This window comes from Eucyclogobius newberryi, unplaced genomic scaffold, assembly GCF_026437365.1.
Source record: "Eucyclogobius newberryi isolate DKJ021-1_F unplaced genomic scaffold, fEucNew1.0.hap1 SCAF_22, whole genome shotgun sequence".
In the NCBI taxonomy this organism is placed as follows: domain Eukaryota; kingdom Metazoa; phylum Chordata; class Actinopteri; order Gobiiformes; family Gobiidae; genus Eucyclogobius; species Eucyclogobius newberryi.
In genome coordinates this window covers 14613116-14637106 of record NW_027315857.1, presented here as the reverse complement: position 1 = coordinate 14637106, position 23991 = coordinate 14613116, and the positions used below count along the sequence as shown (strand labels likewise).

Sequence of the window (23991 nt, the reverse complement as noted above, 5' to 3'; positions counted from 1 at the left end):
AAAGCAGCACTGCATGGGCATAAATCTTTGTACTAATGCTTTTAGGTTTCTGATGAGGGTTATATGGAAATGCAGTTACTGATTGGGCCCACTGAGTAGTACAAGTTATAAGTGGTAAGATGTTCTGTAACTTGCATCCAAGCTCAACCATATTACAGCTGAAATACTGACTGAAAGTAGAAAATCCATTGAATTGCTTAAAAATAGATTTAATCATGTAGATTTAAATATCGTTGATTTTTTTTTTATTTTTTTTTTTTTAACTGTTATGATATTAAAGAAAAAGATGCAAACTTTAACTGTTGTATTGTTTTATTTATTTTGGCCATGTGCAGATTTTTGAACAGTTTGGTCATTCAACAAGAAGTAGTGATGTCAAACAACAACACAACTTATTTTCTTAATAGCCCATTAAAGGTTCTATAATGTTTCCACAGCAGATCGATCCGTTTCCTGTAGAAAACTACACGAGGATTTTCCAGGTTACAGTCCAGTATGGCACACATGCCAGCGGTGGTGGCACACACTACACAGAACATAGAGCAATGTTGTCTGGTTTTGAAGCTCTTGATAAATCAAGAATCAAGGACGTCTAATGGAGAGTTCTCGGTAGCTTGTCAGTATTACTACACCTGTAGTAACTTTTAGTAGCTACTTTTTTTTACCGTAGTTAGCTTATTTATATATTTTTAAAATCCTATTAAAGCATGTAGTATGAAAAACGGATAGCAATATTTCTTCCTTTGCCCCAGGTCCTGTGCATCTTGTTTATCCCTGAAAAACAATTTAAAGTGGAAGATTTGAGAAAGTATAGCGAGATCAGGAAAAAAAAAACAATCAGTGAAAAATAACACAATGGACAGGCAGAGCTTTAAGGGTATATTTGAGGATTTCTGAGGACCAATCACTCCCGTGTAGATTATGTCACCCTTGTCAAATATCAGTTATTCTGGCTACGGCGTGCCTTGTATGCTAGTGCACGTTAGAGCCTGGGAGCTACACTTGAAAGTTGATGCATGAACTCTTTTAAAAAAACAGACTAACTTCTAATATAAAATAGTGATATTAGTTATTAACATTATTTGTTATGTTAAAATGTTGTTCACTCGTCAACTCAGAGTTTTAGTTGTGTATCAAACAAAATTGTATTCTTAAAAATGTTAAATGTAGTAAACAAAAACACTGAACAGTTAGATCAGGCTATTAAATAATACAAATAATAAAAATGCTTCTATCCCCAAATCAACCATTTTAATTCAAACATCTAAAGCCTGCATAAAACCAACACGTGCATGCAATACCATCAACACTACAAAACAATAAGGGGTAGGCAAATCCAAAGTATAACAATGCTTTACCAATAAGTCTATTATGAAATGTATGTTAACAAGAACATTTAAAAATAATATCTGACACCACAACTGAACATTTGACCTGATAAAATGCCACATTACATAAAAATAAAATGTGCTGTCTAATTAAGTTGAAAAACATTAACCTTGACTGTTGATCAGGATTGCCTTCCCCTTGCTTCACTGAAGAAGAGCACATGACATCAAAGAGTGCATAGGCCGGGCTCATGCTGTGGCGCGTAGTGCGACACCCAAACTCCACACACTTACACGACGCTCACACACACATAGACACACGGCTCTGGGTGCAGGCTCAGTGCGGCTGCAGGACCACAGCTCTGCATTTACCTGTAGGGACTTATTTACCCAGGGCTTTGATGCCGATCGCAGCTTCTTCTTCCATGGCATTAAGAACGGTAATCTGAAATGAGGAAAAATCAATATGGTTGGTATTCTGACAAGCAACACATTTGATGAATGGTAACAGGAGCTTCTCAACACTGGAGTTAGCTCATACAACCTTAATAAATAACTTGATTGGGTGAAGAAAACAAAAAGATAACATCGCACGTTTCTTTGATTGGTTCACTCTCATGATCCTGCCTTTAAGGACTTTCAATCTAACTAGTACCACAGTCAGTTTCTCTCGTAAAGAAAAACAGCGAGGAAGTCCTTTTGGCTGGCCTGGCTATATATTTTGCCAATGTTAGTAAGTTGGTATTTTGAAATCAGTTACTGACCAGGATTTCCTCTCCAGCCTCGTTCTTGCTCTCAATCTCTTTGCCCAAATCTCCCTCGGGAATCTTCAGGTCCTCTCTCACCTCGCCACTGTCCTGAAGCAGAGAGAGGTAGCCATCTTGGATCCCAATCAACTGTCAGAGTAAAAACATATTTTTACTTTAATATCATTATTTCTGAACTTCTGATCTATGTCGTTTGTAGCATTGTGTAAGTGTCTCCACATTACTAAAAATGAAAAGTCACATTTGTCAAGACTGGACCAGAATTAAACTATAGAATTATTCAGAAGATTCTTATAGTCAAGTTTGATAAGCAGAGTCTCTGAGTTGGCAGGATCGCTCAAATCCATATCAATCCATTATGAATTATACTTTTGTTTTGGTTTTAGTCATATACTGCAGAGGACAGATCATGTCAAAAAGAGCCCTTTTGGCCAAGGGCTCTCTGATGATTTGCTTGATAATTGTAGAAAAGATTCAGTTGTAGTCATCTGGTGTCAAAATGACTACAACTGAATCTTTTTCTACAATGGAACGCTCCTGGACGAATGAGGTCGATTACACCGACATTGGCTTGATAATGAAAATAGAAAATTGTCCATTTGGTAAAATGCTTTTACTTTTGATACATAAATACATATTAAAAGTAACAGTATGTAACTTTCTGCCTGATTCCACAGAAAAAAATAAGTTAAAACCATACTTCAGCCACAGAAGTAGACACGTTTTAGGCCATAATGTGGAATATTATTGCAAAAGGAAAAACATTCCCATGGCAACAAGCAGAAGGAGGGTTGAAAGTGCAAAAAAACTTCCTTTATTTTAGCATACATTTTGGCGAAAATGTTTCTATTGGGGCTTTAAGAAAAAAATATTACGACCTAGAATAAAGCTACGTACTCTTAACTATTGATTATCGTTAACGTTTTTTTTATTCTAATTTTTTAAATAGTCCTCTTACCTGGTAATCCATTCTCTTTATGTTAGGAACATCCATGTTGTGGGTGGAAGGGCAGATATCTTCATATTTTTTCCCAGAGAAGATGTCAATACCAACCAAATGCACCTGTAAATTACATTGTTGTCCATTAACTTTATACAGAACTTAATCACATTTTTATCAATGTACATTTGTTTTGGGTCTAACGTTCCATGATCATTAAATAATGTTTTGCCTTTTACTTAAATAATATACAGTCTTCCATTGTTTTTTGAGTGCTTTAGCCTTCACTGACCTTGGCATGGCCATGCTTGCCAGTTTTGGAGGTAGACATCTCAACAATCTTGCATGGTCTTCCTTTCAGCACAACAAAGCCATTCTTTCGCAGAGCAGAACACTGCATGGGATAAGTGGCTGATGCCCCAGCATCACCCGTCTGAAAGTCCAGCTCTGCATCTGCCATAGCTGCTGGACAGTATTACATGTAGTTACATTCAACAGGGTTAGGACATTTTTACAATTAAGTCTGCTGACATCATGAGTGTGGGACATAGTGACCTATTTGGGGCTAATATTGGGGAAATATATGTGGGAAATCAGTTGTTGCGGTTAGAAGCACTTCACAAATATGAACAATGAAACCAGTTTGAACATGATTCAGTTCATTATTTGATCCTTTTAATAACAAGAAATATTTAACCGTGTGGTTAAATGTGTTACGTGTTTCATTTTTCGATCTGTGCACATTCAGCAAACAGTGCTAGACTCAGCCAAACTTTCAGAGACATACAGCTTTCTGGACAGCTTTTTATCTGGTGAAAAAATATAAAAAAATTAACATTTTAATTTTCAATTTGCATTTGCCCTTATTAACTAGATACCCATTCAGATATAGTTGTGGCACACAGGAGCGTGTCCACGCAGGAGCGTGTCACGCGCTCGGCGCGCCTGACCCACTGTCACGCCCCCTCGCGCCGCGTCCGCATGGATCCGACTTTCTGCGTCAGTGTCAGGGGAAAATGAGCGGGATTTCCAGCAGCTAGTTCATATTTCAACTGTCTACAGCCGAAAGAACCACATAGACTCTTTATACTTCCAACAGCTTCTCCACTGCTACACGCGTCTTATTTCCGTGCAAAAGTGGGATGCGGGAAGTATAACGTAAGCTTCATCCATGCGCACTGTAGCATGGAGCATGGTTCTATTATAAAACTTGCATTAAACTTCAGCGGAGAAGACGTTGGCAGTCTGTATAGTCATGCTGTGTAAACAGTAGAAATCTGAGCTCGCTGCTATGAATTCGTGGACGCTGTAAATCAAATCCGCGCGGACGGCGCGAGGGGGCGTTTCGGCAAAACTGACGAAATTTGACGCGTCAAGCATAAAATAACATACTCGGATTCATTTTTCATAGTGTCCATTTAGTTTTGTAGCATGTACAACAGAAATAGTGATCAGCTCGTGAAATACAATCATAAATTGAGAATAGAGCTTAATTGTATTTATTTGGCCCGCTGGTGATCAGTGTAATGACTAAGCTAATACTCGTTTTGCGGTCATCAGGCGAGATTATAAATGCCTTTAAATGTCCTGTATCATTAGCTCACGCATCCACGTGCAGGTTGGAGCTATAGATCCTATGTACACGTTGAATGTACTCACAAGTTGTTTCATTATAGGACTAGGACTATACTTTATTACATTACATTATTAAAGCATGCCGGACTGTCTTTCCCGAGCATTATGCCAGTCTGCCAGGCCTATTTAAATAATTGCCAATATAAAAATAAAGCTTTGGACAGATGTGCGTAGCCTACATCCCACAAGAAACTTACCCTATTTTTTGCCTTGTCGTTTGAAGTGAGTGTTGCTGTTTTTCTCTCAGCTTCAGCGGTCATGCCTCTGCGCCTCTCTCTGTGCAGAGCTGCACCACAGCCACAGGGCCGAAGAGAGCCTGCTCCAGACCCTCTGTGTGATGCCGCCGTTTGTCTGAGGCCCACTCCACCTCCTCCGTCTACATCAGCTCCACTGTCATGTGCCAGCACGGTCTAAAAGTGTTTCCCCCTGTCACCGTCACAATAAAACCCTACATTTCTGTTGATAGTCTCTTTGTGTGGTCGTTTTGAACAATCAAATATCATCAGACGCAGTTCTCTGCCCCAAACATGTCTCATCATCCAGCTTTATCTGTTATCTGTCCTTTTCCTCTGTATCTACCTGCGTTGTATCAATTACATTTCCCTATGTGTGGACAATAAAGGATTATCTTATTTTATCTTATCTTTATACTGGAACTACAAATGATTAGGCCTGGGTGACTCGATTGCCTAATAGGCTGATAATAGGCTACGGCCAATACCAAGTTCTATCTGCATTTACAATGTGAAACAAAGTGAAACTTTAATTGCATGAATGGTTTTGACATACATACGTGTATTACAAGCAAAGGTTCTTTATAACAACCCCAAAAGTATCATTTGAAGACCCCTTTTAGGCGGAAGGTTGTTTTGATAAATTCTTGCTAAATAAAGTAAGATTAACGCTACGTTTCATTTCTATGTCAATGAAAGAGAAACCTGGGTACTTGGGATTATCTGCGCATGCGTAACCTTTCCTTGTGCAGAATTATTTCCAATTCCCAACTTCATCATTGTCTGACTTCACCAAAGCATTTGCAAGATTGCATGAAATGTAGTTATTTTATTGACTTTGTTGATTTCCAAGGGAAATTACTTGAAAGCTCACTAATAGCCTTTAGCAAATAAGAGCAAAATAAAATAAAGATGAAAGTAAAAAATGGAATGAAGTTTTGTGAATGCTGAGTGAATTTTGCAAGTTTGGTTTGAGAGAAGCTATATGTGATCAGCTCTGTTGGTAAAAACCACCACACAAGAATAAGCCGAGTTTACAAATGTTGATCAGCAGTTAGGGATCCTGCACTCGCCGTGCACAGTCAATCAAGTAACTTGATATAGTAACAATCATAAATCACAGATTAACTGCTGTAATGCCACAATGATTGCCTGAAATGATTATTCTATAGAGTTTTCTTTTAAATTCAGTTTTTCTAATTTTTTCCCCAAAAACACAAGAATGAAGAACATGGAACAGGGAGCAAGTAAAGAAAATCAAATTGACACACAAAAATGAGCAGTTCAATGATAGTTATTTATATAATTGTTAAAGTGGCAGCGGTAAAGAAACTATTCTTGTTGTGGGAGGTCCCATTTATTTTTGTTGCATGCATGCAATGCATTTATATAGTATATATATATATATATATATATATATATATATATATATATATATATATATATATATATATATATATATATATATATATATATATAGTCTTTATTAATCTGTGCTCCCATCAAAATAAAATCTCAACAACACAGACTCAATGCCTCACCTCCTTTCCTCAGCTGTAACAACTATAAATACTACATAAATACACATTACAAGGAGATGGGAAGTTAAAAGTGAAGGGTCTTTTGTGGGTCTCTCCCTGACAATTTTCCCCTCCCGATTGTTCAGGACCGACAGCCAATTAGACACCTACTTCCGGACTTGTAGCCAATTAGGGCGTGTATTTTCTTAAACTCTCCCAGGGGATGTCGGGATAAAACCTAAGCGGCGTAGAAAACTTTTGGGAAGAGTCTAAGGGAGGGAAAAGGAGAGTGAAAGTGTTGAATCTTAGTTTGAGTGCGAGCATGACCGACGCCGAGGCGCAGAGCGCTCCTCCATCGGCGCCAGTGGATGATACACCACAGCCGGAGAGAAAAGTCCTAGGTGGGTGCTCCAGGTGGATACACTCATTATAAAGAGCGTTACGAGTTTAATATTGTCAGAAAAAAGTAGTTGTTAAAGTAGTATGTGTGTGGCGGGTTCATTTTCTTATTATTTACATGAAATGTTCTCCCTTTCGATGCTGCCTGACCTGATCTGCTTTTTTAAAACACGTGTTCTGTGAGTCCTGGTGCCATGTCAAGTTTGATTAATCTTACTCGTAAATGTCGTTTAAATGGGGAAGTTGTGAAAACCATCATCTTTTGTAAGAATTTATTTTCCATCTTAACAGCCTTAACACGGCCGACTGTATTTTAAATGCATATATCAGCTGTTGCACACGTCACGGAGGTAGGGTCTCTTCCCCCACAGGTGGAAGTGATTGGGTTTACGTTAGATTTGTCAATTAAACTTTAATTCATTCTATAAAAGCTACTTTAAAATTTTATTTTGCTTCTCTCAGAAAGTATCTGACTTACCAATCTTTATTGCTTCTAGTTGAATCTCACTCTTGACCTGGTTTGGAGTGTTAGTTAATCATTGACCACTTTTACTGGGCTCTTATTCATGTGACATGCCATTATCCAACATGGATAAGCGTTTAGTTTTTCTTAATCATTTCGGTGACGTGGGGTGCTAAGCTTTAATCATTATTATTTTCCAGCAACACTGGTCCAAGGCACAGTTAAATGGTTCAATGTGCGAAATGGATATGGATTTATAAACCGGTAAATTGGCCAACTAAATTCTCCCAACTCGATTTGTTTAACGTGTTGTTAACAGAATTACCTTTTATTGTCATTGTAGGAATGACACCAAAGAGGATGTATTTGTCCATCAGGTAGGTCAGGAGTTACTGTCATACAATTTTCACGTCCTTACTGAACAATACATTTCTCACCAGACGGCTATAAAGAAGAATAATCCTAGAAAATTCCTCCGCAGTGTGGGAGATGGAGAGGTTGTAGAGTTTGATGTCATAGAGGCAACAAAGGTGAGAATTGTAAATCTGTAATCCCTTAACTCATTCAACATTTTGTTTTTTTTGTTCCACGGCAGGGCTCAGAAGCAGCCAATGTGACTGGTCCTGGTGGTGTGCCAGTCAAAGGCAGTCGCTACGCACCAAACAAACGGCGTTTCCGGAGTAGGTTCTTCCCTCGGAGCCCTCGTCCTGAGGATCAGCCCAAATCGGCTGATGGGACAGAGGGTGAAGGCACAGCGGACGAGGGCACTAGACCCCCGCCTCGTCGTCGAAGACCACGCAGACCAAGGCCACAGGATGTAAGCAGTGTCAAGAGGTTCAAATTATTTTTACTTGTGGTTTGGTTGTCTTCTAAGTGAATAGTAAACTGAAAAAGTGTGCGTTAGAGTGAAGCTGTGGAGCAGAATGGAGTAGCCGAAGGTGATCAGACGGAGAGACCACCAAGACGAAGGTTCTGGCGTCCATATCGGAGGTGTGACAAGAGGATTCTCCTTTTCAAACGTCACTTAAAGGGCTTATGCTATTCCTTTTTGGTCTTAGGCCATTCAGACCGCGTCAACCTGCAGACCAGTCCACCGTGGACCAAGCTGCGCCTCAGGAGGGCGAGTACTCTGAGCAGGGACCCAAAGAGCAGGAGGAGAACAAAACGACAGAGGACGAGGTTCCACAGACCAATGGGGACGGCAACGACGACAGTCCAGGACAGAAGCCTCGACGCCAGTCCAGACGACGCAGACTGAGGAACTCTGAGTCCTCCACCTCTAAAGTAATTGATTAAAATGCTGTGTTGGATACTTTAGCTTGAATTTTTCTTTACTTTTTTGTTTTGTTTTTTTAGAATGATGCAGAAAAATCTGCCTCTGAACCTGACATGCCGCCTCAGACCTCAAAACAGTCGGACCTGAACACTGAATCACAGTCACCAAAGACTTCTCCCAAGTCAACAAAATTTCCAACAGTAAGAAGTTTTTGCTTATCTTCAAAAAACTATTAAGGTGTCAAGTTTTTAGTTGTGAAACCCGTCTTCTCTCACAGGAGACTACATCCACAGAGTGATCCACCGGGGGCACAGTCGGGTGACCCTTGGCATCAGGTGAGGCCCAACTCTGGTTAGTCATGGATTAGGCATAATTTTGTTACGCCTGTAAAAATGAGAAATTCTGAGTTTTTTTTTTTTTTTTTTTTTTTTTTAACAGTCTCATAGTTTTTTAATATTTTCTTGTAGGTCCGTGGGTTGGAGACTGAAACCTGCACTGCTCTTCCCCTCCCTGCTCTCCCCCATCACATTGCCTCCGTCACCCTTCACTCCACTGAGTCTTGTCCAGTTATTACACGCTGTAGTGTCTGACAACTACACTGGGTGGAAGAGAAGGTGCTAGTAGTGGATGCATATTTATGGCAAAACAAATGTTAAAAAATATATATATATATATAAAAAATGGGATTAAACCAATTCTGCATGGTTCCCCAGTTGTTACAACCCCTCAAACTATTCTTTAATTGAAAAGATGAAACATTGTTGGAGAAATTTGCCTTGATTTTTATTTAACCATTTTAATTTGGTTGAAGTGGGGATAAGCCAAGCAGGTGTGGTGGTGTATTAGTAACTTTTTACACATTAGTAGGTCCCAATTCTCAGTTTGAGGGAGGATTAATGAAAACTTAGTAAATTAAGTTAACTTTTGTGCTTTTTCTTTGGAGGGGATTATGTGCAATGCTTATTGTTATAATAAATCATGTTTGGCAAGCTTGCGTCAAAGCCCTGTTCTTTCAGTTAAACATTTTATTTCAAACATTTACAATGTGGTTTAGTAACTTAGACATAACGATATGATCACAAATTAAGGAAAAGGTTGTGCAACACCTAACAAAGGCTGTCACAATGCTCTAAAATAATGTATGAATAAATTGCAACTTTTGTGCAGTAAATCAGTCAAATCTCTCCAGGTAAAGATGAGAAATGGTTCTAATATGAAAAATGTGTGCTTACTGGAAATGTAAGAAATTAAACTCTACCTAACAAGACACTACGATGGTATGCGCTTGAGTTTAAGAATAATGAAATGTATAAATATTGCCCACCAATGTCTCCAATCATTTAAAGGCCTTGTTTCTTAAGAATAAATACAATTTATAATGCCACCAACGAATAAATCTATGCTTACCATTAAAACAGTTTTACATACACTGTATTGCTCATAATGCATTGCTTGGGGAAACTTCAAACTTTAAGCCTTTTTTCTTTTTTTTTTTTGAACCATGAAATATACACCCATGATTTTAGCAAGCTCTTGTAGATAAAGTGCAGGAATCAAAATAATTCTGTCAAACAGTCATCTGGAATATTTTTCTTAAATACCTCAGCAGTTGTGTAGTTTTCTATTTTGCCTTCTACTTTGGCAAGAATCTTATCAGTCTTCAGTGGTTGCTCGTGTCTCCCAAATAGTCCAGTTCAGTGCTATCCTTTTCAATTTCCCCGTCTGTGTCCATGTCCATATCGAGTCCTATGTCCAGACTGATTCTTCTGTTGGATGAGCTGAAGTTGGATGCAATTTGGTCAAATGTCTTGCCTCTTGTCTCTGGCACACGGAAAAATGTGAAGATGAGGAAGAAAAACAGGAGCACTGCAAAAATCAGGAAAACATAGGGCCCAGCAGCATCCTACAAAAGAATTTATTTTGTTAAAAGTATTAGTAACCTGCTTATTATCAATAAGATAAAGTGTAAAAGGTCTGTCCATACATCACAATTACCGTATTTTCACTCATAAGTTCGTCCTCAATTCAATCCGCCAGCCCTCAACATCTGATTTAAAACTAAAGATTTGAGTGTAGCTTTAGCTGAACTTACTGCCAAATATTGAAATCCCATGCCGATGATGAAGTTAGCCGTCCAGTTGGAGCAGCCAGCTACGGCCATGGCAGCCGGCCTCGGACCCTGTGAGAACAACTCAGCTACAAAGAACCATGGGATAGGGCCCGGACCCACTTCAAAGAACCCCACAAACCCAAAAATAGCCAGCATACAGACGTAACTCATCGAGGGAACAGTTTCCTGTTGGGGGCACAATAAAATATCTATTATAATTATGTTTTGAGGAACTAATAATAATGCAGTGAATAGTTGAGATACTAACCAGTAAAGCCAGAGCAATGGTCATTACTATGGCACAAACACACATGCCGGACAGTCCTAGCATGTGTAATGTTCGCCGTCCCATTCGCTCAACCAAGAAGAGCTGTTGATTAAATGTAAAAAATCAATGTCTAATGGTACTAATTGAAAGGTGAATAATTTATTTGTTTGGCTTTTCCCTGCCATCTTTTTTCCAAACCCGATCGCAATTATGATGCAATTAGACAAACAACTGTACAAGTTTGCTTGATAATCAATCTTAACCCATTTTTAGCTGAAGAAAATGCTGCGCTCTACAGTAACAGTAATGCAATCACACGTTGATACTCTTACTGTTAAAAATAGGTAATACTAAACACATTCTACATAACATTGCCAGCAGTTTTTCTCGCGTAAATCTGTGGTTGTTACTAACCGAGACCACAGTAAAGGCACAGTTGACCACGCCTGCTCCTATTGTGGCGTAGACTGGACTCTGGACCCCAGCTTTGAGAAAGATACTGGTGGAGTAGTAGAATATCTGGGCAGAAAAGTGATGTCAAAGGTTTACATTACATATAGTCAACATTGTTAGTGAGAGCTGTGATTGTGCGAACATAAAAAAAGTGTATGTTCACTGGACAAGCTTACAGCATTGACCCCTGATAGTTGCTGTGAGAGCTGCAGCATGATGGCGATGACCATTGGCTGCCGGTACATAGTAGAACGAAACAGCTCCAAAATGGACACCTTCCGCTCCATGTCCATCCTGCGCTTCTCTTCTTTCATCTCGGCCAACATGTCACCCACATCCTGTCTCCCAGTTAACCTCCTCAGGCCTAAAGCAAAAGTCATTATGAGCAAAAGAAAAACACAGTATGAAAAACATTTGGTGCAACATGACTTTAGGTGAATGAAAATCTACAGTAATGCAGTAGCTAAAAGTTGTGTTTCACATGTCTTTGCTATTCCATTTGGGCAAGGTATTGGCTGTATTGATCATTTGTTTTATAATTGTTTTTTTAAATTATTTTAGCAAATACTTTTACAACTTGTGTTTTTGAATACAAGAAGATATAAACTGTTTAGGCCCAGTATATATGCACAATATTTTCTTTCACACTCAAGTCAGGGGCTGTCAAACCATAAGGAATTGATAGATGAATATATTTAAGCATGATCAAATATTCAAATCTCACCCCTCTTGGCATGGTGCTCCTGACATCGCACAATGTAGAGGAATCTTGGGCTTTCAGGACAAAATGGCAACAGTGCCATTTGTAATACAGTTGGCACAACAGTTAGACCAAGAAGCACCGGCCACAATTCTGCACTTCCCAATAACGATTCAAGACCTAGGATCTGAGCAAGAATGACTGTATTACAATACATGCTTATAAGAAACTTAAACATTACATGGCAGTAGGAAATGCAATCATACCTGTGCTAATAGAATACCTGATACAATAGCCAGCTGATGTAAAGTGCCCAGTGCGCCTCGTAAACTTGTGGGGGCAATCTCACCAACGTACATGGGTGTCAAACCAGAAGACAACCCTACAAAGGTATATGTTAGACAGTGAAATATCATCATCATCATCATCATCATCATAATAATATAAGTAAACTAAACTAAAGTTAACTGTACCCACCACAAAATGCACCGATGATAAAACGGCCCATAATCATCATTTCAAAAGAACGACACAACTTGGACAACCCCATCAAACTTCCACCGATGAAAGCAAATAAATTGTTTACCAGCATGGCTTTCCTCCTGAAATCATACACAAAGATGTTTAGTATAGGTTTCTGCTATCGAAGGTTTTAGGTATTTGACCACTAGATAGCAGTCTCCTTTAAGCTATCCTTGATTCTTTGAACGTTCATCCAGCTAGAGGCCAAAAGAGTAGAAGAATTAAAGTCAGTTTGGTTTATTTATAGATTTAGATCACTGTTGCAAGTCTTGAATTGTCTAATACCATAAATTATGAAGGTATTACGTGTGGCGTGAGGCTTAACACGGGAGCGTGTTAAGCGGTCAAAGTGACTTCAGTGTCTGCCAATAACTTTTTAGAAAGTCCTTGTCCTCAGTCTCCCTCATCGCCCCCTTGTCCGCCGTGACACATTGCTCCCCCTGGATCCTCTTTCACTTGGTATGAACTGTGGCCGGACTGTGAGACTCAAGCGTCAGATCATTAGCCTAGATCGGGGGATTCTAGTATCCCCTCAGCCCAAGACTAAACAGGACTTAAACTGGACAAGAATAGGGCATAAATGGCTAAATCTGGACTAAATTTAGCAGAAAACAGCCTTGCACAAAGTATTCAAAATAAGCTTCACCTCAACAGGTTTACTTCATGGACTAATTCTAGAACAGTATGGGAAATTTGTCTAAATTAAGAAAACCAAGATTCACTAAAACAAAAGCTTGCATTAGAAAGCAGCTTTATGTTAAACAAATTCAAGCCAGGAAACTACCCTAATAGTTTATCTAAATCAGCTACGAAACATGAGACAACCGGCACAATAGGGGCCTCTACTGAACATGTTTTTACTGGTCGGCAAAACCATTTCACCGAGACACGAAGAGAAAAGGCAGAAAAGTCCTATTTGATCCACACATCGAACCTAAGACTTTGCAGCAGGGAGGCAAAAGAAATGATTCTATACATATAATACTTTAAAAAACAATGAGTATCTCTTTTAGTACAGTTAAGTGATAAAACAGACACTAATTAAATAACGCTGTTGTGTATTTTGTTACCTGCCCAGCCACTCGGCGGCAAAGCCCACACAGAACGAGGAGATCATTCCCCCAATGGAGAAGATGGCAACGGAGAGCGACCACAGAGAGGTGAGTGTCCCCGTGGAGATCGGCTCTCCATATCGCTGTATCCATGTGGCATTATAATCTGCCTCTATGATCTGGACAAAATTACAACAATTAAACACTGCATCAGACAATAGATAGATATTTGTATTTATGACCTTTAAGCATGTTATAATGGTTTCCCCTCATCATTATCTTACTTAGAATGAATATGATTCAATAATATCTTTTGAGTAAATTATGGGAGTTATGGCTTTTTTTACTGAATGGTTGTCAAAGGTAAAACTTATGGAATGGCCGTCTGCTGCCCATGTGCAACCAGGAAATAAAATCATAAACTTCAGCCCAATGGTCAAACTATGGAAAATGTCAAATTACATTGTTTGCTAAATCTTAAATAATAATAATTATGTTAAGTCTGTGTCATCCCTCGTTCCATCGTAGAAAAAGTTGTACAGAATTATGTTAACTAATATTTGAGTGAAACAGGTATATCTAACCTGTCATGTGCACTTATCACCTATCCCGGCCTACAGCCCTATACTTACCTCTTGTGTTGTAATGTGTCTAACAATGTCAGCAATGTGTGTATTGTATATTTGTAGTAGTAGGTCAAAGCAAGTGTTGTTGCCCGCAGATGCCTGAATACTTCAAGGCCAGTCAACAAAAGCTCACCTGACATTACTGTGACCATAACATAAACCGTACCATGAGCCCACCTTTTTACATTTAATTGTAGGGGAATGAGGGTTCTGAGGGAATGAGGGTTTCTGAGAAAGTATCATTGGTATCACTATCTTCTAAATGTAAAACCAGCATCTATTACACTGTTGTTTTTCAAATAAATAAATTACAGTAATACAAAAGCAAATAAAAAATTAAATGTAGAAGTTAATGAGATGTATGCCTACTACATTGAATTTGCAAGGTCAGCAGTTTGACCCCAGCTTTGACCTTGCATGACCCCACTTGATCTTGGAATGACAACCTTGTTTCCGCCAGTTTACCCCAGGGCAGCTGTGACTGAATAAGGCTGGGTACATGTGTACAGTACCTGTTCCTGAGCAGTACTTTTTGGTACACCTTTTCCTGTATTCATCATTATCTATATTAACAAATATTATCATTCATTCATTTTCTACCACTTGTTCCCGTTCCAGGTCGCGGGAGACTAGAGCCTATCCTAGTGACCTTAGGCGGGGTTCACCCTGGACAGGGGCCAGCTCGTCGCAGAGTTAACACAGAGACACACAGATGATTCTCTCTCACATTCATTCACTAGGGGCAATTTAAAGTTGTCAATTTTGACATGCAAATACAAATTATGATAAATTAATATTATTATAATAAATTCCATTAAAAAGCTGTTTTCTTTGAGGAAAAACGCTTCATCTGTGACATTTTACAGTGCTCTCCGGCATCAGGCATGAAAAATATTTTCAGTACCTTTTTTTTTAGTACCAGTAGTACTTTTAATTTTGGTACCATACCAGAAGTTTTAAACAGTACTCCATCTTAGCTAGTTTACTGCAGAGTGTGGAATGAATATATAATGTGGCACTTTGAGAGGCTTTTCATATTTATCATTTCCATATTCTATATCATTCTGGCCTGAACATTATAGTGTAGACCAGGCATTTTGTGGCCCATAGCCCACCCCACAGTTTTAATCTGGCAGCAGGTTTTTGATTATAATTATAATAGTTATAGTGTAGTCATAAATTACAATAGCCTATATTATACTATATTATTACTGCGACGTGTCCAGATTTGAATGTGGTCCAAGGAAAAATACATCTGCTCCCTTGTATAGACTGTAACTCTCTGCTTCTCTAGTTCCTTCACTGCAACCTTTGTCTGGCCCTGTTTCACCTCAAAGTTTATTTTCTAAACACAGCCGCACACAGAATGTTGAGGTGTCAAATTTAGGAATTACAGTGTCATCGTCATTAATGTCACAATGTGAGCTGTAAGCCATTTGAGTTCTGGTGTTTTATGGACCACTGTTCTGTGTGAAGCAGTACCTTCTGGGGTGCGTTGATGACTCCAATGTTGTATCCAAACTCCAAAGAGCCCAGGACAGCCGTGAAGACTGACAGAGCAAGAGTTCCAGTCACTGTCTGAGCACATGAAGGCATTTACATTTGTGGCAGGGCCATTGCACACACAAACATATGCACTAAATATAACATCCCAGAGACCACTCATCTGTGTAACACTGTGCATATGAACTTTAACTTACCTCGAATTTGCCATTAAGCCCTGGCACCTGTCTCTACAATGACAGACAGAGTGACCTTTGGAGAACAGGTCTTTTCTCTTGGCACCCTACGGAGTTTTTTCATAACAGGCAGCAGTAAAGTACTCAACTGCAGAGTTTCCGTTGTATAAATATTATCGGAATTATATCCCTATGCATATTTGGATAATGAGAATGGTGGTTTGATTGTTTTAGCTTGCACAAGTAAGGTTGGTGGGTTTATATATCTAAAATATATTATGAGATGTGTTTCTAACGCTGATCTGATTTGTTTCATGTCAGTATAGTTGCTGAACAATTTAATCTACAAAAATGAAAAAACAACCCTACCTTACTGAATACCCAATCAAAGTCCACCCAAAACAAAAACAAAAAAGAAGAGGAGTAATGACACTATCCAGTACAGTATTTCAGTAAAAGAACATTTGAAGGACAGACATTGTTTATGGAGGAGCTGGAAGAACCAGACGTACAACTGTAGGACGTAAAGGGCTGCAGCTGTAACTTTGATAGTTGGACAAGGTCATCGAAGAACCACAGGGTTGAAACGCCGTTTAAGCAATGTATAAAACACATTTAGTTGAGGAGAATGCCCTTATATAAATAAAAATCTGCTTATTAAAAGGTGTATATATTTTGTTTTGGCATCAGCAAGCCTGCTTAGTGCGCAAATACGTGCGTAAAGAGGACCCAAATGGAAAAAGTTCTATACTGACTGCTCATATTTTGTTACACCAGAAAATATTAAACATACCATTATAACAAGTGCAATAGTACATAAATCTCAGTTACCTCCCCGCCGAGTTGCTGAAAGCCGGCCGGCATGACGTTAGCGGCTTCCTTCAGCCACAAACGGAGACGCGCTCCAACAAAGTCGTCCCAGTTACAATGCGAAGACAGTGAGATCCGGATACCACCCAACAAACAATGACCACGAGAGAAAGTGCCTGCGCGGCTCTCGCAAATTTGTCGTGGCCTGTTTCAAGTTCGAGCCGTGCGTCTGGGAGAGAGCGCAACACCCCCCACGTGCGTAATGGATGGGTTTGTAAAGGGGGAGCAGAGAGGGCTGATCTTCAGATCCAGTTACAGGGATGAAAGTGTGAAGATGAACTGACAATTGTGTTTTTTTATTTATTTTAAATAGTTTTTCCACTGCCTATTAGAAGCTCCTGACCACTACATCATGTATCATGCACTTTTTTTGGTCAATTTTACCTGTAAAAGATCTTTGAAAAAAATATCTTGGTGAGCCTGTAATATTAACACATTGTGAGTTTAATATTTATGAATGACAATCATAACAGCAAGTTAAAATAACCAAACAATGGAGCCCTTTTACCCAAGTATACAGTTTTAATTAGTTGGTTCACATGTTTAATTTGTTTCTGTTTTACATTTTTAAAGCTGACATGCTCATCCGGCCAGCCCCATGCCCAAATAAATAAATAAATCTGCGTCTAAATCTGTGTCAGGAAAGGCACCAGACATGTCAAGTATGCTAATTAATCCAAACTAGTGAAGGCATATGATTTGCAGCAAGAAAATTGTGGGGAAAGTTCAGCATTTTATTTCCAAACGTCAATAGTCGATCACGTCTTGGGTCACTTGTCTCAGATCCTCTCCTGTGATGGACCTCAGACGAACCCCGGTCTGATGACTCATGCTTGTGTGTGTGTGTCCCACCATCCATAGAGCCCTCTTCTATATTAGATCACATGCCAATGGGGTCACAATACATACTTCACCAATGCACACAACAAAGCCAGTCCTCCAAAGGCAACAGGTGGGCACTATATTTGGAACATGGCATCTGGCTCAACAGTGTAGTTTGTGGGTTTGGCTTTTGTAGTTGATTGGCAAGTCTGATATTTTGGGGGTGTGTAGGGGGGCGTTGTCAAAAGTGCAAAAATGAGTCAGTGGAAAAGTATACACTATGAATACATTTATTATCAATGCCCTTTCCTTAGAGCGAGACCCCTAGTGCCCGCCACAAGGCATCCTTTTGCCTTTTGGGACACTGGGGGGAAAAAAACAGGAGGGGGGAGAACCTGACACTCTTCATTTTTAAGCCAAGGGCCCCCAGCCAAGTCATGTGTGAGCATAGGACTAAATGTAGAGGAAACCTAATGCCATCAGGCGTGTTGCCCTACCAATACAATTTTGGGGTTTGAGTTCCAAAACTGTGTCAAATTATTATTATATTACATCTTCAACTTTACTGTCCTGATTCTACCAGATTATGCCATTTTATATGGAATAATAAAAAATGAATATCCCACATATGTGTTAAAAAAATAATTACTCAAAGAGAATTGATTTCATTGTCAAGATATTCTTGAACTACAAAATCCTGGGCAGCAAGTACAATTATTGCAACTACTATTCCAATTGTGACAAGGCCTTCAATAACCACAACTTTGAATGCAACTCTTTTATGGCTACTTTATGAAGCCAGAAAACATGGATTTTTTAAAGGTAATGTCATGTCCAAACTCAACATCCCAGGACTCTGCAGAAACAGCCTACGTGAATATGTCTTCCCTTTTCTGACCAGCAGGAGGTGAGCTGGTTCACAACACGTCACGGTGAATAAACTCGTGACTGGGACAGGTGTTAAGGTGCATGACCACTGTGAAAGACACATACGCACACTCATCAGCAGCCCACAATGGAAATGTAGTTGGTTGGCAAGTAATTACAGTATAAATGTACTTAATTAATACATTGATAATTCATGAGAAAAAGAAACAAGCAATACCAAGGGAAGATCAGCAAATACACATCGCTGTAAGTTATTTAGATGTTTTAACATTTTGATGTATTTAGTTTACCTTTTTATATTCTAAAAGTCTTGTTTTTCACATAAAATATTTTATATTATTATATTATAATTTTTATTATTATATTTTATTTTATCACCCATGGCCCCACCCTCTTCCGTCCTTGTTGTGACGCATTCAAACCCCGTCGTTTTTCAGCCACTTTTCGTTGCATTTTTCTATAGGACTGTATATTATTTAAAGCCAAACATTTAATAGTGTCGCCATGCCTATTTACGTTATGCATTTCACTACTTTACTTTTACATCACGACGGATTAAATTCACAATCCAATCGTCATGCCCGCTGAGTAAAATCCCCCTAATTTTGAACATGGACGGTTTCGAGACGCGTTCGGGATAAGGTTAAACTACGCAAAAGCCGATCGAGGTCGTAGTTTCCGGTTTAATCTTTATTGGTCTGTATGAGGCTACTGGGCGTGTTTTCTCCGCTCTGATTGGACACTTACACTTCCTCCGATCATCCAGACGAGGCGCTGCTAAAATACGAACGTGCCCAGCTCTCTGAGGCGCAACCGCGTGAGGAACAACGTGTTTTCTGATTGGCTGGCGGAGATGGGTAAAGCACTGCACTTCCCCCTCTCTTTTGGTGGGAATCCCCAAACAACGTGCTTGGCCCATAATATTTTGGATGGTGCATAGAGTCACTTCTTCTGCCATCAGAGCGTTGACCAGCGAATACCGTAATTGGTTTGTAAATGACCTTTGTAGAATATTCTGCATAGACCCGACTCATTGTGTCTAGTGCTTACTTTGCACCATTAATTTCGTCGATGTGGTGAAGTTTTTCATTGAGTTTGCGTTAATACGTCGAGTGAACGTTTTACCTTTTTATACTTACCCAAAATAGTATTGTTTACCTTAAAAAAAAAGGTTTCATGGATGTATTAGTTACGGCAATTGCACCACATAATAATTACAAATCGTGCTTGTAAAGTTTGGATTAACCCAAAGTTTTAATTGGATATAAAGCTCGTGATGTAGGCCGCCCGAAAGAAAATGGACGTCGAATGTTAGCATCATAATAGCATTCATGTTAGCATCTTAACGCCCCGATCTAAGTCCGCAAGGTGCTTACAGACGATGGCGATTTATATTCCTCAAATAATGATGCGTATTTGTGGCATACTCTTCATTTTATTACATTTAAACTCGAACATGATTACGACTCGGGAGTGAAAGAGCTTTTGTAGGAATACTTCCGGTTTTCGTCTTTTAGGTACTTTTCCCCATGCCTTACGTACTATGTTGGTCAAACTTAGTGTTTTGGATGTATTTTAGTCTTTATTTTAAGGGATCATTTTAATTGTCTTTGTCCGGTTTATGGACTAACGCTACTGGCCAAATGTCTTAAAGTAGATCATAATCTGTCAGTACAAAATGACTAGGGTTACTGTAGTAATCATCATCATCATCATCATCATCATCGTCATTTAAAGGTTTATGGACCTGATCCATCAAAGATTATTTTGGTGGATTTCGTAATGTGTTTTCTATTACATTTTACAGGTTAACCGGCTTCCAGCTATGGCAACCGACAATAGTTTTTTGGAGCTATGGGGCAATATGTAAGTTAACTATTCCTTTTTCTAAAGTATTACTCAAACTTTACCACAATTATTAATATGATTGTCATTTTTTCTGCTTTTTTAAGGGAGACCCCTGATGATACTGATGTACTTATTAAACCTTAGCTAAGAATGTTAACACTGATAAACTGCTTGAATAATTCTGATTCATGTTATCACTTTCAGGATTTGAATATACTGGCGGAAGGGTTTGATATGAGAATTTTTGAGCTACCAAATGAAATCCCTGCAAGCGTGCCCCCTTCTGCCTCTTCTGTGCCAGAGACCTGCGACTATCCAGGGGAACACGATTTTACTCTTCGGTTCCATAAATCAGGCACTGCCAAAAGTGTTACGTCCACGGTTAGTAAAAATGGCAGGATGAATTTTGTGATTTTTGCTTGCTTTTTGGTCTAATTATTACTCATAGTTGATGCTCCAGATGACTAAGCATTCTCAATGCTTCCTTAGATTTTGATATCGGCTAAGTTAAGGTGAGGTATAATTCGTTCATTCATAAAAGTTGAAATCAATCAAATGCAATTCTTTATCCGACATACAATTGGTTTTCCATTTTTAATCTAGAAACATCAGAAAGATCTTACCTTTTTAAAGTGTTGTTAAAAAGCATTTGTTCGAATCTTCGTGTTCCCATTCATGTGGAATCATTCATTGTGACTATTCGCTTAGTCCTTAGTCTATTGCCTATTTGGGATGGCCAATGGTATTAGCTTTTCCTGGGTGACTCAGCCAGAACCCTGCTGCTGTTGGTCTGTGTAGATAAAGTTAGGGTGGTCGGCACTGTGCCCCCGCCCCATGGTCCCTGGCTGTGCACTGCGCAGAGCTCAAGTCTGGTTGTAGAGCACTGCTCTGACATGACGGGACATGTTCCTGCTCAGACTTCCTCCAGCACCTAAATGGTTAAAAACGAGATGGAGAGGTATAGCTGTCGTTTATTTACTAGTTCCGGTCAATAATGCGTTGAATTTTTGCATCCTTTTTTAATATTTTGTTATGTTCTTCTGATTCTTTAGTTGAAAAGTTTTACTGAACGTTTCATGCACCGTTGCTAAACTTTTTGGTGTGTGTGTGTGTGTGCGCGTGCGCGCAACATTTTTCCTTTAATACAACTAAAGACGCTGTTTGTCTGTTTCTCAGTTTTCCGAAAGCCTAAACAAGTTATATTGCCAGCTGGCAAAGACTAGCCCAGTTGAGGTGCTGGTGGCCAAGGATCCGCCATTGGGCTCCATGTTGAGGGCCACAGCTGTTTATAAAAAAACCGAGCATGTGGCTGAAGTGGTAAGACGATGTCCCCACCACCAGAATGAAGACTGTAAGGAACAAGCGAGCTTACAATTTCATGCATTTATTTTGGTTGGAAATAATTGTTTGTCTTTGTTTTTAAAGCGATGGAGTTTAGCAGCCACCTGATTCGGATCGAAGGCAGTCAGCTGGTTTGTTATTATGAAGACCCCAGCACAAACCGTCATAGTGTGACGGTCCCCTATGAACCACCTCAGGTAAGGTTCCTTGTAAATGTGTAAAATGTATACTTAAGGGATTTTTATGTGGAGCTCAGTAAAGTTACTGTCTCTTTGCATTTTAGCTTGGCTCAGAAAGAACCACTATTCTTCTGAGCTTCATGTGCAACAGCAGCTGCATGGGGGGCATGAACCGCCGTCCCATACGCACCATCCTAACTCTTGAGACCCCAGAGTAAGTTTTTGCCTATTTAAATACTCATTTTCTAAATGTATACAGAAAGTGTTCATTTATCTATAATTTGATTTTAGAGGTGTGGTCCTGGGTCGCAGGAGCTTTGAGGTGCGTGTCTGTGCATGTCCCGGAAGAGACCGCAAAACTGAGGAGGAGAATCGCAACAAGGCTCAAACCGACACAAAGGGGAAAAAGAAAAGTATGTCTTTGACAGAGCTGCCTGTTCTTATTTTAATTCATTCATTCTTATGGTTTTCATGTACATTTTTGCTTTGAACAGAAAGTGTCCCAAATGCATCAGTCCCTCCACTCAAAAGAACTAAATCGTCTTCAAGTGGGGAGGACGATGAAAAAGAAGTTTTTGTTTTGCATGTGAGTAAAGGATTATTTTCTTGATCTTCATGTTCATCAAATCGGAGTACATTGGTAATTCTCAATTTCATTTTCAAGGTGCGAGGCCGTGGCCGGTTTGATATGCTGAAAAAAATCAATGATGGTCTGGAGCTGTTGGACAAAGACACGTAAGACCCTGATAAAGGCAGCAACTGTAAAATGTTTGCAATTAAGGCACAAAAGAAGCACTCAGCTAATTAGACCCTGTTTATTATTATTTTTCCTTTTTATGCAACGTATTTAAAACTTATTTTGTCTTTACTGTTTTCCACAGGAAAAAGAACAAGCTAAAGGTCAATGTGTCCTTGCCACCCAGTGGCAAAAGATTATTGGTCAAAGGAGACACCGATTAAAGTTGTCTTAACATTTTTGAGATTAGGCCTTTTGTTATTTTCTCTTTTAAGCAATTGTAAGCTAATTTGTATTCTATTATTATGGTAAACGGCCACTGCCTTTGACTGGAATGAATGTTGCTTTCTGTGACCACTGCTGTACCACAGATTTAATTACTTTCTTGGATTTAATATTGTTTTTAGTTGACTACAAAACATACTAGTGCCATGGCAAAAAGTAATAAAAGCATGACTATTTTAACCTGCCGTGGCTGCAGAGCCGCGATGCGGTCAAATAGCCTCATGGCTAACCCTAACCCTTACCTGGCGCGGTCAAATAGCCCAGCAGTTTCAGGAGCCGGGGCACAAAATAACATAGTAGTTTCGGCCGCGCGCAGCGGCTCTGTAGACACTCATACCCACAATACCAGATTTGCCCATTTTAAAGGTAGTAACTAGTGTTTAGGTATTTGGATGTTTAAAGTCATGACGGATTATGTAACATGCATCACTTTGTATGATTTCAACAGACTAGATGTGATGGGTTGGCTGGGACACCCCATAAAATGTTAACAGTATTAGCTTAGGACTAAGTGAGCGCCAGTTCAGGTTATGGATTGACAGAACAAGTGTCATTAAAAAAAGTGTTTAAAAAGTCATAACTACATTTTCCCAAAGAGTGTCCCCTCAGCACTTCACTGTGGGAAAATATGTCCAGCCACTTGCTTTTGACATAACCACTTTTTATACTGCCAAGTATATTTAATGGCATTCCTTTTTTATGTAATGTTTTAGACTTTATTTTGGGATGTTAGTTTTGTATTTAAGAGATTTGTTTCTTTATATTTTTTTTCCTTTGATTATTTTATATTGATCCATTTTTATAACTGATGCTGTAAGCCCAAATAAAGTTGATTTTGGATTATTTCTTGCATTTCTTTTTAAATTTACAGCCATTGAATCCATTTTGCTGCCACTCTTATTTCCTTATGTAGTTCTGGCTCTCAACACACGGGCCACAATATAGAACATTCAATAGAGTCTTGTAAATGTAAATGCATGTCAAGGGAATCACCATCTAACTCGTGGCTTTAGACCCAACTCACAAATATCAAGATTGTATTTCACACAAA

At 39.1% G+C, this 23991-nt stretch overlaps 4 protein-coding genes across 5 annotated transcripts; 2 read left to right on the top strand and 2 right to left on the bottom strand.

Annotated features, from left to right (window-relative positions):
• Window positions 1-294: 294 nt before the first annotated feature.
• Window positions 295-5012, bottom strand: LOC140371944 (eukaryotic translation initiation factor 5A-1). Its single transcript, XM_072459183.1, has 6 exons — window positions 4868-5012; window positions 3328-3497; window positions 3054-3158; window positions 2093-2224; window positions 1701-1773; window positions 295-774 (listed from the first exon to the last, which is right to left on the bottom strand). Exons 2-5 carry the CDS (start codon window positions 3493-3495, stop codon window positions 1711-1713), a joined length of 468 nt encoding a protein of 155 aa, XP_072315284.1. The 5' UTR covers window positions 3496-3497; window positions 4868-5012; the 3' UTR covers window positions 295-774; window positions 1701-1710.
• Window positions 5013-6651: 1639 nt separating this feature from the next.
• LOC140371937 (Y-box-binding protein 2-A-like) lies at window positions 6652-9096 on the top strand. Of its 2 annotated transcripts, XM_072459175.1 has the most exons (10): window positions 6652-6824; window positions 7486-7549; window positions 7629-7662; window positions 7726-7815; window positions 7881-8102; window positions 8190-8275; window positions 8344-8569; window positions 8642-8761; window positions 8839-8896; window positions 9029-9096. In XM_072459175.1, exons 1-9 carry the CDS (start codon window positions 6746-6748, stop codon window positions 8857-8859), a joined length of 942 nt encoding a protein of 313 aa, XP_072315276.1. In that variant the 5' UTR covers window positions 6652-6745; the 3' UTR covers window positions 8860-8896; window positions 9029-9096. The 2 variants fall into 2 exon arrangements, with proteins under 2 accessions (XP_072315276.1, XP_072315277.1); XM_072459176.1 differs by lacking the exon at window positions 9029-9096 and having other exon boundaries at window positions 8842-8874.
• A 1124-nt stretch (window positions 9097-10220) lies between these two features.
• On the bottom strand, window positions 10221-17056 carry LOC140371932 (solute carrier family 2, facilitated glucose transporter member 4-like). The gene is made up of 11 exons (XM_072459170.1): window positions 16803-17056; window positions 15775-15870; window positions 13685-13845; window positions 12570-12694; window positions 12359-12474; window positions 12117-12279; window positions 11569-11756; window positions 11354-11458; window positions 10940-11041; window positions 10654-10857; window positions 10221-10464 (listed from the first exon to the last, which is right to left on the bottom strand). Exons 1-11 carry the CDS (start codon window positions 16833-16835, stop codon window positions 10222-10224), a joined length of 1536 nt encoding a protein of 511 aa, XP_072315271.1. The 5' UTR covers window positions 16836-17056; the 3' UTR covers window position 10221.
• Window positions 17057-20361: 3305 nt separating this feature from the next.
• On the top strand, window positions 20362-23783 carry tp53 (tumor protein p53). The gene is made up of 10 exons (XM_072459173.1): window positions 20362-20417; window positions 20504-20525; window positions 20604-20780; window positions 21576-21750; window positions 21825-21937; window positions 22024-22133; window positions 22211-22332; window positions 22414-22505; window positions 22584-22654; window positions 22801-23783. Exons 1-10 carry the CDS (start codon window positions 20377-20379, stop codon window positions 22877-22879), a joined length of 1002 nt encoding a protein of 333 aa, XP_072315274.1. The 5' UTR covers window positions 20362-20376; the 3' UTR covers window positions 22880-23783.
• Window positions 23784-23991: the final 208 nt, after the last annotated feature.